Source organism: Coffea arabica, chromosome 3e (assembly GCF_036785885.1).
Source record: "Coffea arabica cultivar ET-39 chromosome 3e, Coffea Arabica ET-39 HiFi, whole genome shotgun sequence".
Classification (NCBI taxonomy): domain Eukaryota; kingdom Viridiplantae; phylum Streptophyta; class Magnoliopsida; order Gentianales; family Rubiaceae; genus Coffea; species Coffea arabica.
Window position 1 is genome coordinate 12,653,593 of NC_092315.1, and position 15,110 is coordinate 12,668,702.

The 15,110-nt window shown below is 36.8% G+C and overlaps 2 protein-coding genes across 2 annotated transcripts; both read left to right on the forward strand.

Annotated features, from left to right (window-relative positions):
- Positions 1-317: 317 nt before the first annotated feature.
- LOC113736510 (ras-related protein RABA5c-like) lies at positions 318-9,309 on the forward strand. The gene is made up of 2 exons (XM_027263528.2): positions 318-1,066; positions 8,761-9,309. The coding sequence occupies exons 1-2, from the start codon at positions 733-735 to the stop codon at positions 9,081-9,083; spliced, it is 657 nt and encodes a 218-aa protein (XP_027119329.1). The 5' UTR covers positions 318-732; the 3' UTR covers positions 9,084-9,309.
- Positions 9,310-9,394: 85 nt separating this feature from the next.
- On the forward strand, positions 9,395-13,788 carry LOC113736511 (AAA-ATPase At3g50940-like). The gene is made up of 2 exons (XM_027263529.2): positions 9,395-11,281; positions 12,977-13,788. Exons 1-2 carry the CDS (start codon positions 10,265-10,267, stop codon positions 13,613-13,615), a joined length of 1,656 nt encoding a protein of 551 aa, XP_027119330.2. The 5' UTR covers positions 9,395-10,264; the 3' UTR covers positions 13,616-13,788.
- The last annotated feature ends 1,322 nt before the right edge of the window (positions 13,789-15,110 follow it).

Sequence of the window (15,110 nt, forward strand, 5' to 3'; positions counted from 1 at the left end):
TTAGATCTATAAAATCAGGTCTATCGTTTTTTAGGTGGTGATTTTTTAAGAGTAAATAAAGTGTCCTAGAAGTATTTTTATTTAGCAAAATAAGGAAAAGGATAGTTTGGAATTTTTATGAATTTCATTGCACAAATAACAAAAGTAAGGGAGGTAAGTGATGTTTTTAAAACTTTAAAAGTGCTAAGTGATATTAAGAAAGACCTAAGGGGAGGCTTCTGATATTATCCTTATTTTATTATTGCATCCATGTAATCTCTTGCAATCCGATCTACTAATAAATACAAATGATGCCGCTCGCACCAAAATTCCAGCGTCAATCGCCTTTAGCGTTTCTTGGTATCCTTAAAATAAGAAGAAAAGGCGCACATTTCCAAACCAAAAGCACGTAATCCCTTCTTTCCTTTTTCCTCTTGTTTTCTCTTTCGGTAAGAAATCTTTTCCTGTTTTATCTTTTACCAAAAGAACCGTTGATCCTTCGTTGATTCAATCATGGAAAAACCAGTCAAACGCCATTTAACACCGACAAGTTGATGATAGACCAACTCAGAGTCGTGGGCACACACCGCAACACAGCACTATTTATCATCATTCATTGTTACCTCTCTGGTCATTGTCCCTGCCTCCACCCTGTCTCCTCAGCCACCTCTTCTCCACCATCCCACATCTTTCTGCTCATTTCCTCCTCTCAAAAAACCCACCACCCTCCCCTCAAGCTCACAGTTTCTTCGCATGGATTCATCAGATGAAGAGGGAGAGGAGTATCTGTTCAAGATAGTGATAATAGGGGACTCAGCTGTGGGAAAATCCAACTTGTTGTCTAGATATGCAAGAAACGAGTTCAACCCACATTCTAAAGCCACAATTGGGGTGGAGTTTCAGACCCAGAGCCTTGAAATTGATGGGAAAGAAGTTAAAGCTCAGATTTGGGACACTGCTGGTCAAGAACGCTTTCGGGCTGTCACCTCTGCTTATTATCGTGGTGCCTTTGGTGCGCTTTTGGTTTATGATATTAGTCGGAGGACCACCTTTGAAAGCATTCCTCGCTGGCTTGATGAACTTAAGAGTACGTTTTTCGAAATCTTAAAACTTTTTTTTTCTTGAATATATGTTTCTTATTGTGTGTTGTACTTCATGCATCGGTATTGGTACTTTTATTGGTGACATGTAAAACTAGAGTGATAGGCTTTGCAATTGCTAATACAAAATCTAGCAATTGCACCTGGGATTGATGGTTGGGATCAACTCATTTGAATTTTGTTGGGTGGTGGTATTGATTGTTTGACACATCCCTTAAAAGTTGGTGGGTCCTGCATGAGCAGTAGTACACATGTTTGAATTCAGTGACGGAGCCAGGATTTTTTTGTTGGGGGGGACCAAAATTGAAATTCCATTCAAAGATGACTAATTCATATATATATATATATATATCAACTCTCATAATATAAACTAAAATTGAAAAAATTTAGGGGGGGCCAATTTTATTTTACACACATATTTACATATTATGAATTAAAATTCTCAAAACTTAGGGGGGGCCATGGCCCCCCTCTGCCCCCCTTGGCTCCGTCATTGTGTTTGATAGAGGTGCATAAAAAATTGGAAGTGTCTTGGAAATGTCAATTGTGGAATCCTAGATCCATTTGAGATTTTAATTTTTATTGTTCCAACGAAAAAATATAAGATCATTGGTGCAGAATGTATGCATTCATGTTTTATACATGGTGCATTTCAGATTGTAACTAGTGGGGCATGGGGGCAAGGATGTAGTTGGATAGTTTAAGCTGAATTTGTGTCCCTTTAATGAAAAGGGAAGTATCATAGATGTCAAATGTGCAGATCACCTGACTTGCGTGTTGTGGTTGAGATTTGTACCAACCTTGACCAAGTAGATTAGGCGATATTGACATGAGATCAGAGATAATTGTGAAAAGTGGTTAGTGTTTAGATTTGATTGAATTATTGCACTTGTTTAAGGTGGAATCAGGATCTTATGACTATATGTGTGATTACTAGTATGAAACACATGGTTGATATAGTGATTAATGTTACCTATTGATCTCTGCCATCTTTATGGAGATTGAAATTTGTGCAAGTTAACAATGAAGGAAATGCATGCATTAATTCAATGATTGGATAGTTTGGATAGTTTCAACAAGAAGGTGATCATGGGTAACACGACTTCATAATCAATTACATATGAACTTCCGAAAGCAAACAAATTATACAGGGGCTGGAGATAAAAAGTAGCTTCCAAAATCAGGGTTAAAAAAGTTCTGTGTTTCAGTCCAATGTAAATTTACATTGATGGATGATATAGAAATAATTTTCGAGCACAAGACAGACAGAAAAGATTGATAAGAATATACATTCTATAACTGGGAAAAGAGGGCAAAAACTAAGAAAGATATTTTCTTCTTTATTTGTTATGACATTGTAGATTGATACTTCGCACCATTTTTTTCTCATTTACATTTTCTGGAAGCTGTAATTGCTATGTTCATCTTCAAATGATGTGGAGGTTGAGGACACATATTGAAATGAATGAGTAACGTGAAAGTGTTTCTCTGGAAAGCAGTGAATTTTCTTATGTGAGGTCCTGAAATTAGAAGGGAACACATAATTTTGGATGATTTATGGGGTAGATTTTGTTCAATTACATCCTGTACATCTTATATTAATTGAATCCTCTAACTGCTTGATAATTAGTAAAATAAGACAAAAATCTAATTTGCTTTTTTACATTAGAATGGCTAATTTTGTTCATTATTATATGTGATATAAGATAAAATACTCCATGTTTACCTGCCTGTATAACAGAGTACTCCAAATGGTAGGAAATTTGGATTCTGAAGATCATGCTAAGATGGATGCATTTATGCTGTGTAATATGTGTGTGTACACATAATTTATACGCATATAATTTTTTGCCAATATAATCTAATTAGGTTCTTATTCATTTTCTAATTAGTTTTTGATACCTCGTATGAGGGTGCATTGTTTCCTCCAAAAGCAGTAGGATGTTTGACTAACTTTTCGTTTATTGAAATCAGCTTATGTCTGTATATAGTTGTTCTTAACTTTTTGGCTCGCCGAAAAAAGCAACAGGATAAGCTTTAAGCATAATGTTTCATCTTCCACATCAAAGTAGCAGTGTATGGTTAAAAGACTTAATTAGTATAAAGCATTTCATTGACACACAAAATTAATTTTTAAGGAATGCTCATAGGAAAATGATGTTATTTTTGAATTCAAGATAAAGGTCATGAGTATATATTTTAATTTATATGTCACTACAATCTTCTCTACTAGTGAAGCCCAATAGAAGATAATTTGTAATTAAGGAGTCACAAAGATTTGCTAGATGAGGATGGGGTATAAAACTAATTTAAGGAGGAATCTATGGTCAAGTTACAGTGGAACTGCTTTCAATCTATAAACGAATAAGCTAGTGAGATGTTTGAAACTTGAAAGCTGCCATTTGTCAACATTCATGCCCAGAAATTAGAAAAGGGAGTGAATTGTCATTGCTAGTCCATACATAAATTGTGAAAATTGGAAGTCCAACTATAAAGTTCATTTGCAACATTGAACAAGCTATCAAACTAGCACATTTCCTTAGAATTGCTTACTCTTGCAAAATAAAAGTATGTAATTTGCATAGAGTATGTTACGATATTTTGGCAAAGCACCTGTCACTAAAAACATGAAAAAATCTTTTGAAATATTCATAGCAGTGCGAAAGGGTAGAGGGGATGATTTGTTTCATTACTGGAATTAGACCCTTATAAAGTAGTCGTTTCATTGACAAGTCTTGTAGCCAGCTGCATTAGCCTATTAAAACACTATTCTTCAAGTGATGTTTTGGGCACAAGGGAGGCTTTGAGAACGGTAAAACTTAAAACAACCTGTAGCTCAGAGTAATTAATACTCAATTGTTAATCGTGTGTTCGGAGCTTGAACAATGGCTTTATAGTTTTGAGGAATTGTATTGTCTGACTTTCGAGGATGAAACTTTTTATATGGAGGGCAAAACGTAATTCCTAGCCCAAAGTGTTACTTGAATTTGGTCCTTAATCTATGGGACCTTCTGTTATGAACCCATTGCACATATGCAGCATCGCACAAATATGTAGGCCCACATGTGGGTATGCAGGCCCATATGTTTCTGATATGCTGCATCTGTGCAGTGGGTCTATACTCCAAAAAAAAAAAAATCTATTAGTTGGGTTATATTATCTAATAAGCTAGAAATTGAGGGACTTAATGGTAAACAGATCAAATTTTTTTCTCCCTTTTTTGGGCAAAAACACACTCCCCCTCCTCATTTGTTTGCTCCCCATTTTATGTTTTTTGCTTCCATTTTTTTCTCTTAAAAGGATAAAAATCAGAGGCTCAATTCGTATTTACTGGAGCTTCAATACTGTGCATGTGCCTTTAATCCTTCTTTCCCATGACTCGAAGAATCTCTTCCTCACTTCTCAGTTTTTGGTCACTAGACATGTCCGCAATCAACTGTCAAAGACGACAAGTTGCTATTTCACAACATTTTTCTGTATTTTCAAGATTTCTCTCAATTTAGAATTTCTAGACGTTGATTGCATTAGTTTTGGTAGATTGGAGGTTATTTACCTTCTTAAGCCTGTTATACATTGGTATTCATGCTTAGCTTTAATTGGGGTAGTTGGATTACAAATAAAATTGATTTGGAGAGGTTAATGGAGATTTTACTAGGCTTTTAATATTATGTCTAATTAATTAAGTTTTTTGGATTAGATATACAATAAACCCCAACTAGTGAATTTATTCAGAGAAATATTGATAATATTAAAACTGCTATTAATAGTAATCCATTACCTTTGTCAATCGCGGGTACATCCGGTGACCAAAGATCATCATAATTGAGGAGTTATTACTTCAAGTCACGCGTAAGAAGACTTTGGGCTGCGTGCATAGTATTGAGGCTTTGTTAATGATGAATTGAGCCTCAACTTTCAGTGCATTTGAGAGAAAAATGGAAGGAGAAGAAAAGCAAATAAAATGGGGGAAAAACAAATGACGAAGGGGAGAGTGTGTGTTGATGGGTTCAGTGAGGCATGGAAAATTCTATTGTTTTACCAATAAGTCTCTAAATTGTTAGCTTATTGCATAATAAACCCCAGTTAATAGTTAAAGGACCAAACTACAATTATAGTTTGGGGCTAGGTATTCCATTCTGCCCTCCACGGTTTCATCCTCAAGACTCAGACAATAAAATTTCTCAAAACCATAAAGCCATTGTTCAAGTTTAAATTATATTCCCCTAAATGCATGATTAACAATCGAGTATTATCTGCATCGAACTCTTTTTTGTAGATTAAGTTTTGGCAATTTCCACTACTACAAAGCAAGCGAAGAAAACGTGAGGGTGCACGTTACCAATCCTAAGTAAAATGTCCTATTATTTTTTAAAAACCAAAGGAAAGCTTTGATATAAGTAAGATGCACTTAACCACCCAACATTGAAAAGTTGGGTTTGGGCTCGAAAGCCGACATTACTTGACGAGCACCTTTCTAAATAAGATTGCTTGTCTCCACTCATTGAAATTGTTTATACAAAAGGTCAATGGGGGATACTAAAATGCCTCTTGTTGACACCATTTACAAGAAGGTGTGGTCGTCTTTCTTTCTAGCAGCCATACAGTTCAGCTTAAATATAGAGAAGGGGGGAAGCTGTTATCTATGCAGTTACGGTCTCTAAAGCTGTTATTCTAGTCGAGCACTCTCTTTTCTTTGTTGAATCTTGCCCTACCAAAGAAGAGTAACTTCTTACCAACCTGCGAGAGTTGTTTGGCTGGGATTGTCTATTTTCATAGAACAATATTTAAGGAAATTGAGGATGTAAGACTAGGTATTTTTCAAAGAGAAGAAACCAGACTTATAATTGAGCCATGATCAAGAATCCCAGGATCCAAGCTTGACTGTCTTACAGATACACACACACACACATATAGACAATAAATGAATCGACTGATGGAGGATCTAAGGAGCAGCTTTACGATGGGTTTTGAAACCATCATTTGTGTGTGTGTGTCTGAGACAGAGAGAGCCCCCATCCTAATTAGAAATCCCCCTATAGTTCTTCAAGTTAGCATTATACTATTCCTCTAACTCTCAAGGCCAGTCCCCTTTCAAATTGAGGTCTGACCACTTCTCCACTAACTGGTTTGTATCCTTATTGCTTTTGTCTGGTCACCAAAATTCTCTGATCCTTGTTTTGTGCCTTTTAGCTGTCTAATGCAGTAGATAGATAACTATCGAGAAAAGAGATAATGAGATAGCATGAACTCCTAAAGATTCATATGGCATTTGATGAATCACAGAAAGCATCTCTTAAACAGAACTCCATTGTCAAATTTGAGGCATCATCATATCAAGAGTTTGAGAGAACCTATGGAAAACCCATTCTAGGAAAAATCATTGGACCTAGTCTAGCTAAAAGTTCTCCACATTGAAAATAACACGATACAAAGGTCTATCTGGGACAATTAGATGACAAAAACATTAACATCATGGACCTACTACAATTTCTCTTCCAAAAAGTACAACTTCAAAAGAAGAGGGTTTGGAAGTATGTTAACCAACAAAGAGGAATCTGAAGATTGGAATGGTTACATGTGTAGAGTTTGATGAGAGGATTATGTGACTAAAATTTCATTTCAATGGTCTTTGTTTCACCTTTGGATCATGGATTCAAAGTTGCTGCTTTAATTTATCTCTGGAGCTCATATGCCAATGTCAATTTTCTCTCTTCATTATTTTTGTGCTCACACTACTTATGCGTTCTCTGAAGTGATTAGTCTCACCTGACCTTCCTTTGCTGAAGTCAAAATTGATTATTTTTAGGTGATGAACTTTTATTTTTCTTTGGGCCACTCAAGTGAGATGGATCCAAGCTTAGCAATTCAAGCTATTGTCACTTGAAAAAGCACATGTAGTTGATGGTGCTGAAATGTTGAGTAAGAGAGGAGTTCTTGTTTTGCAGATGGGGAGCAAGATTGCTGGTGCCCTCGTACAAGTTGAAGGAGGAGATTGTTGGGCTTGGGTCCATCCCATTTGGGTGGCCCAAAGAAAAGCAAAAGCAAATCACTTAAACTTAATCAACTTTGACTTGAGGAAAGGAAACACAGTGAGGCTAGTCAAGTTAGAAATGGTTAAAAAATTAATCCAACCATCAACCAGGCATGGGGCTGGTCAGCGGATTAATTTTTCAACCGATGGATCACTGGTTGAATTTTTGGTTTCCATAACATAGTACAACAATATAATTCAGTTATTAACATTCAAATTATTAAGATTTTGAAAGATACAAACCAACTGTTTTGATAATTCCAACTTGTAATAAGTTGCATGGTCAAATTTCTAAATCAAAATGTACTTGTTCCAAATGTAAGTTTGTTGTTGTTGTCCTTCTGGTTTTATATTGGATAGCTAGAAGCTGTAGAATAGCAGAAGTATGTTTGTGAACTATAAGAAATCAATTGAAAAGTTTGAAATAAAGAGCAAAAAGATGGAAAGTGATATGATTCTCTACTGAATGATAAAAGTTTGGCTTAAAGAAGTCATTTTGGGATGTTTGCTCAAACCAGCTGAGTTCCCAGTCTCCCAATTTACCAGTAGGTTTCACTGGGTCCAAATGGCTGCTGTCCTTATGTGGTTGGTCTAGTCTGCCATCCCAGTCCCATGGTTGGGTCACTGAGTTGACCAATTCAATCGTCTGGTCGGGTTGGGTTTAATAACTTTGCTTGAGAGAATGCAATAGGGAAGAAAGAAGAACAAAGAGAGACACAGTTGATATTGGGACAAAGAGGTAAAGGTAAAGAAAGTATAAGCTGTAATTTTGAAGTCGTGGAATGGTGAAGTAAGTCCGATTGTGACTACATTTTAGCCATGCAATTTTATCCCCAACTCTACAATGTTTTGATTATAATTTCATATTCCTCTTGTTTAGTAAGATCCTTCTCGAGTCACTTCCTTTGAAATTGTAACTTTTGGTTAGGAAATTGCATTAGATACACTTTACAGTTAATGTTGTGATCATATACGTGTTCTTGCAGACACCTTCGCATACCAATTGTTTTTGCAGTGGAGATTCTTTAGCAGATTAGGTCCCACGGTTTTTTTTTTTCCAATTTGGGTTTGCCACAGTTACAAGTGATGCTGTCCTGTGCTTGTTTGTTTTTTCTACTTTAATGCTGTTGTTGATGTCATTGTTTAGTTAATTTGATTCAACCCATCCCATGTCATTGTTTATATTGGGTTGTGGTTTATGTTGATATTTGCCTGCCTGCACCTCTACCCCTTTCTCAATCTTTTTCCTGCAAAGATATTTTCGAAGGGGATTCTTTGAGCAATTTCTTTATCATTCCATGATCAAATGCCCCTCTACAAGCCTGAGGAAAGTGCTATTGGGGGTTTTAAGAGGAATGCGTGTTGGACGCCTATATCAGGGAGGCAGAAAAGATAGTTATCTTCTTTGTTTAATTGTCAAAACGGATGTACTGTCAGAAGGGAAGTATATTTTTCTCCTAAACAATGACATTGATGATTTCATTTTCCACTTGGTATGTTGTGGAAGTTGCGGTCACTGAATATCTTTTGTGCATGGGTATGGTTCTCAAGCTACGGTCTCTTGCTTTCGGAATCAATTTCATGGTCTATCATTCTCATCGTATAATTACCCTCTGCGTTTCCAATGACCTTTAAGTTATCATCTTGCAGCTCATTCTGATACGACTGTTGCAAGGATGCTTGTCGGGAACAAATGTGATTTGGGGAATATAAGGGATGTGAGCGTGGAGGAAGGCAAGAGTCTTGCAGAATCAGAAGGATTGTTCTTCATGGAGACATCTGCATTAGATTCAACAAACGTTATAACAGCTTTTGAGATGGTTATTCGAGAGATCTACAACAACGTTAGCAGGAAGGTACTGAACTCTGATTCTTACAAAGCGGAATTATCTGTCAATCGGATTAGCCTTGTCAACGATGGGAGTGACGGTACAAAGCAGACACAAGGCTTATATTCTTGTTGCTCCAGATGATTGAAATTAAGATGTGTAAAATGGTTTCTATTTATTTACCTTAAACGGTCTGTTCATTTCCCTATTTTTTCATTTATTGGCGGATATTATATTTATCAAGGGGTTGCTGTTCCTTTTTTTTTTTTTTTTCTTGGATACCATAAGGACAATGGGTAATTAGTGAAAGGTCAAATTTAAATTTTCTTTGTACCAGTACTTATTTTATGAGAGTGTTTATTTTCTGTTATATTTGTTCTGTTGTGCTCAATCCTTAGCATTGTTCTCAGGGCTAAAAGCTAAAAGCAGCTTTCCCAACAGTCTTCTTTTAGAGAACATTTCTTTGATCACTCAGACATGCTTTGATCATTGCCTTTCTATACTTTTTCTACCCTTCTTTTTGGACACTTATTATTTAAATGAAGCAACTTCCTTCTTAGACCACTAGTCAGTATAAGTTCTTTGAAAAGGTCATCTCAGAAGTTCTCAAGAAATTGAAGATTTGACTACATTAGAAGGATTGCAATAACCAAATTTTTTGAAAAGGTAAGCAATTGTTCAAGTTTTTTGTATTCCTCAGGAAAATCCAATTTTAGTTGCATTAGAAATTGTGCAATAAACGAATTTATTGGATATGTTCTGTTTCTGGCTAGCTTAAAACCTATTAGGTATACAGGAAAAAAGGCCTGTTAGAGTTTAATCTTAAGTCTGGAATATGAAGAAAGGAAAAGAACTCGGAGGGTACATCACTTGAAGATTGGAGTCATTAATTGGCTGAAGAAACAGGCGTTGCTGGTCAGAAACGTCATCTAGAAGGGGAAGAAGACTTTGGGAGTCTTGGTAGAAGTCTTTGCTGATTGAGTGATCAGTTGCCTTTTCTTTAGTCTTTCCCCAACTAACACCATAATTTAATTCTTGAGAAAACCCCATTTCCTAAAGTCTACCAAAAATCTTCAATCTTTACTGTCCAATAATAGTACTATTCGAGACTTTTTCTATTTCTGCTTAATTTCCTTGTCATTCCAGCTTCACAGATTCGAAACAAAAAAATTCCAAGAAGAATTCCACTGAATCTCAGCGTCATTCCTCTTGATTCTTTGTTTATATTTGGAGTACCTGGAACCCTCTTAAGCTACATCAAACCCCATTGATCTGCCTTCCTGAAAACAATTCCCCAAAGGGCATAAATTTTTCAACAGTCAGCCATGCCTTCAAACATCCAAATACCATCAACCAAAGCAATCATCTCTGCTGCAGCCTCTGTAACTGCCACAGCCATGCTTATTAGGTCCTTCGCCAATGATATCATCCCCCAGGAGTTCAGACACTTCTTCTTCACCAAGGTTCACCAGCTTTTCACAGCATTCTCCAATGAAGTCATCTTAGCCATCGATGAATACGATGGCCTCGGCCAAAATCTACTCTTCAAGGCTGCAGAAGTTTACTTGGGATCCATTCTAAGTCCGTCCACCAAAAGGCTTCGAGCCACGTTGCCTCAAAAAGAAAAGAAAATCAACGTTTACATGGAAAGCAATGAAGAACTCACCCAACAATTTAACGGCATCCAGCTAAAATGGAGGATGGTTTGTAAGCAGATTCAACCGAGATACGTTACGATGCCTGGTGACTACAATTCGACAATGATATCTGAACACCGGTATTATGAATTAATCTTTCACAAGAAGCATAAGGAAATGGTTATTGGTGAGTACTTGCCTTATGTTTTGGAAAGATCCAAGGCTGTTGAAGTTGAAAAGAAGACACTGAAATTGTTTATGTTGGGAAATGATCGGATGATGGGACATAGGGGTAATCCGTGGCAATCAGTTAATCTTGATCATCCAGCCACATTTGACACGTTGGCGATGGATACAGATGATAAAAAGACGGTTATCAATGATCTTGAGAACTTTGTCCGAAGGAAAGAGCTTTATAGGAAAGTTGGGAAGGCATGGAAAAGAGGGTATTTGCTGTTTGGGCCACCAGGAACAGGGAAATCAAGTTTGATTGCAGCCATTGCCAATTATTTAAAATTTGATATCTATGACTTGGAGCTCACTGATATCAGGACCAACTCTGATCTGAGAAGGTATCTGATTTCAACAGCTAATCAGTCGATACTCGTCGTGGAGGACATTGATTGCTCGATTGAGCTCACGAACAACCGGCCAAAAGCATCGAGGGCACCTGTGCACCCTCACCAATATGGTCAAGAAAACAGGGTAAGTTTCCAACGTGATTTGTGCTGCTTTGGAGTAACATAGCATTAAATCTTGCAGTGTGCTTTATTACGAGGGTATACATATTGTTTCAGTTTTGCCCATTGCATGACTCTCTCCTTTGCGTGAGCTGAAATTGCTTGATGAACTCTTGACACATAGACAAACTAGAGTGCTTTGGCAAATACCATATACCAGAAGACTATCAAGCATATATGTTATCATACAAGTTGGCAGAAAGTGATAATCACGGTTTAAGGCGATTAAATTGAATGTCTAAACAAGTTCCATCTACAACGGTATGTCTTAGACTCCTAGCCAGGTACCCAAATGCCAGTTGCCATTTCTCGTTAGTGAAGTACCAAGGGCTGGAGATTCACAGAATTCCTTGTCAGTCTCTTGGGGTCTGACTTAGATACTTGCATATATTTATTACTTTTTTTTTTCAGCGACGATATAATTTGTATTGATGGGCAAAAGATGTACACTTATATGAGCAAAGGCTCAAGTGATGCTATACAAAGTGCAAAGTACACTGAGGATTAATCCATTCCTCATCTTGAAAGATGCCTAAAGCATAATCATTAATCAATTTACATCTATGATCTATAATCCTATCCAAACAAAAGGAGCATTTCTGGAATAAGGACCTCAGATTGTTGATATCATCGATTAATGTTGCCATTCTGATGTCCCTGGTTTTCCTTGATGTTATCTCCTTCAGCACTTGGATGATGGGGATACGTACTTTAATTTCCTGCCACTGCTGTTTTTTGGCCTTGATGATGGCCAGCTTAACAGCTTTAGCAGTAACCTGTAGTTGACTTCCTGATCTTCTGTCATTAAGTGCCCAAGCTATTACCACCTGTTTATTGCTGTTAGTTGCAATGATCCCCATCCCAACTCTGCTTGAATCTTTCTGCACTTGAGTTGTTACTCGGATTTGAATATCTGCACTCCCCTCTTCTACTGCTACTGGCTCTTCCCTGGCTCCACTGATATCAGCAGAGCTCATTCTCTCATTCTTTCTTCTGACTGTTACCTGCTCCTGCCATTCCTGTTGTGCCTTTTGAACAGCTTTCATTGGATGTCTTTGTTTGGCATTAAAATTCCAATCATTTCTATTTTTCCAGATTTGCCAGAGTATATTGGCTGTCAACTCTATATGGGCCATGCAATTTATCCTGCTTGTTGCTCCCATAACAGCATTCCACCAAGCTAAAAAGTTCCCTGTATGCTCTACTACTCCATCCCATTGTATTGGTGACATTTTCCATACCTCTTGAGCTTTTCTGCAATGGAATCAATAGATTCCTCTTGCTCTCCTCATCCTTTACAGATTGGATCACCAGTCTGAGTTCTTCAATGTATTAGTCCATTGACTGGTAATGCTCCATTGATACACCTCCAAATAAAGTGTTTTAGCTTGCACTTGATGTCCGGTTTCCACAGTACCTTCCAGCTTTTCCTGCCAGATTTAGCTGAGCTGGTTTCTCCCTCAGCTCCTCTTCTCTCCTCTTGATCAGTTAACCCTTTTCACAGTTCCTTGTAGCCTGATTTGACAGTGTAGGTTCCATTTTCACTATGAATCGAGTAATTGCAGTCATCTCTCCCTGAGATGCACATATTTATTACAGCCATGGAGAAATTAGATTGTCAGCACTAATTAAAATCTTTTCTAACTCACCATCTTTCCAGGTTACCTTGTCTGGATTGCTGAACTTCATTGATGGACTATGGTCGAGCTGTGGGGATGAGCGCATCATAGTGTTTACAACTAATCATAAAGATAAGCTAGATCCAGCATTATTGCGCCCTGGTCGTATGGATGTGCACATTTACATGCCGTATTGCACCCCGTGCGGTTTCAAATTGCTTGCTTCCAATTACCTTGGAATCACAGATCATCCACTCTTCTTGGTTGTTGAGCAGCTGATGAAAGTTACAAAGGTGACTCCTGCAGAGGTAGGGGAGCAGTTATTGAAGAATGGTGAGCCTGAAACTGCACTAGAAGGCCTGATTGAGTTCCTTGAGGAAAAAAAGAAAAATGTCGAATTTGAAAATCATAAAAGTAATCAACAAGCACCCGAAGCTGCAGTTCCCCTTGAGCTTGAGGAAGAAGGCGGAAATGAGGGAGAGACAAACGTAATCAGCCTTGAAGCAATCAAAGACCTGGTAAAGATGAATAAAGTGTCTCCTGATGAAGTTCAAGTGATCAAGAAGGATGAGGCTGATATTATTTTGAGAGGCCTGACTCAATTGCTTCTGGAGAGAAAGGAGACTCAAGTACTGAAAATAGACTCAGGATCTTCTGCTGAGAAACTCTCCCTGACCTGAATTTGAAGGGAAAGGTGGGCATAAATGCGGGAGCACCTGATTAGAGGAGGATAACAAAATTCGCAGATCATGTCCCCTGGTGCGAAACCAAGCTCATCGTGTCTCCTGGTGCTAAACTACCTTTGTTTGGATTGCAGTTTTCTAAGAAAATATTTTCACGTTTTTCGCGGACACATTTTTGATTACTTTTTTGATACATACATCAAATTGCTATAATATATTTTTCAAGAAAAAACTCCAAAAAAAAATAGAAATCCGAACATAACTATTTCCTATATTACAACTCTTTCAAGAGCATTTGATACACTAAACTTCTAGGGTACTTGGTACGCTAAAATTCTCATTATATAACAAGCCACATTATGATACATTTCAAATTCTCTAGAGGCAGAAAACTATGATGTGATTTGTCTACCACATATGGGGCAAAGCACAGATTAAAGAAAATGTAGGAAGAACCAGTCTTGGTTCCTCGTATGATAAAATAATTTCATTATTAGTTCCCCATATTGCAACTTTACCATATGTGATTCCTTAAGGTATAAAAAATTTAACTTAAGTCCTCTACCTTTTAATTTTTTAAATTCGGTCTCTGATCTTTATGAAATTTGCACTTCGAATCCACTCTCCAGCATCCAACATGCTTTTCAAGGTATAATGTTAGAAATAAAAGGGATCAAATATGTCAAAAAAAATTAAGAATTGAATATCTAAATGAGAAGTATGCAATTCTTAAGGAAGAAAATATTATTTGAAGTGAAACATACTACGCTATAGTAAGACTAGCCAAGCATACATGGGACTAAAAACTGCAATTTTTACTCGTACTCTGTCCATCAATATACTCTTTACCCTTTGCGCTTAGAATAAAGCTTGAGAGTTGATACATGATTTTTATATATTTCAACTCGTTTATTAAATTAAAGCTTTAACTTTCATTTTGTTTCATATTAGTAATTATCGAGTAACTTAATTAACTCAATTGTAAATATTTGAATGTAGATATTAAGAGAAAGTTGAAAACATATTTGCTTTTAGAGAAAATGAGGAACTTACTTTGCTACATTAGCCCAGTGAACTCAAAAAAGATTTTACAACATATGACCATCATTTTTTGGTGTATAAAATGTACAAACGAATATTTCTAGTTTAAAGTCTTCGTTTAAATAGATTTAATATTCTTATGGAAGAAATAGCAAGAGAAGTTAGACATTCAAATTAGATAGAAGTGTATAATGTGACCAAGCATATTGATTAGGGAAAATCGTTCCAAACGTCCCTCACATTTTGCAAAATAACTTTTTTCGTCCCTCACTTTTAAAAATGTAATTTTACATCCCTTACAAATTCACATTGGTCAAATTTGGTCCCTACTTAGATTTCCAACTAGTTTTTGGTCGGAATTCACCACGTGTCTTGCACGTGATCATATTTTAAGGGCAAAATTGTCAAATTAAATTTTATATAATTCGATTCATAATCCTTCGCATTTCAT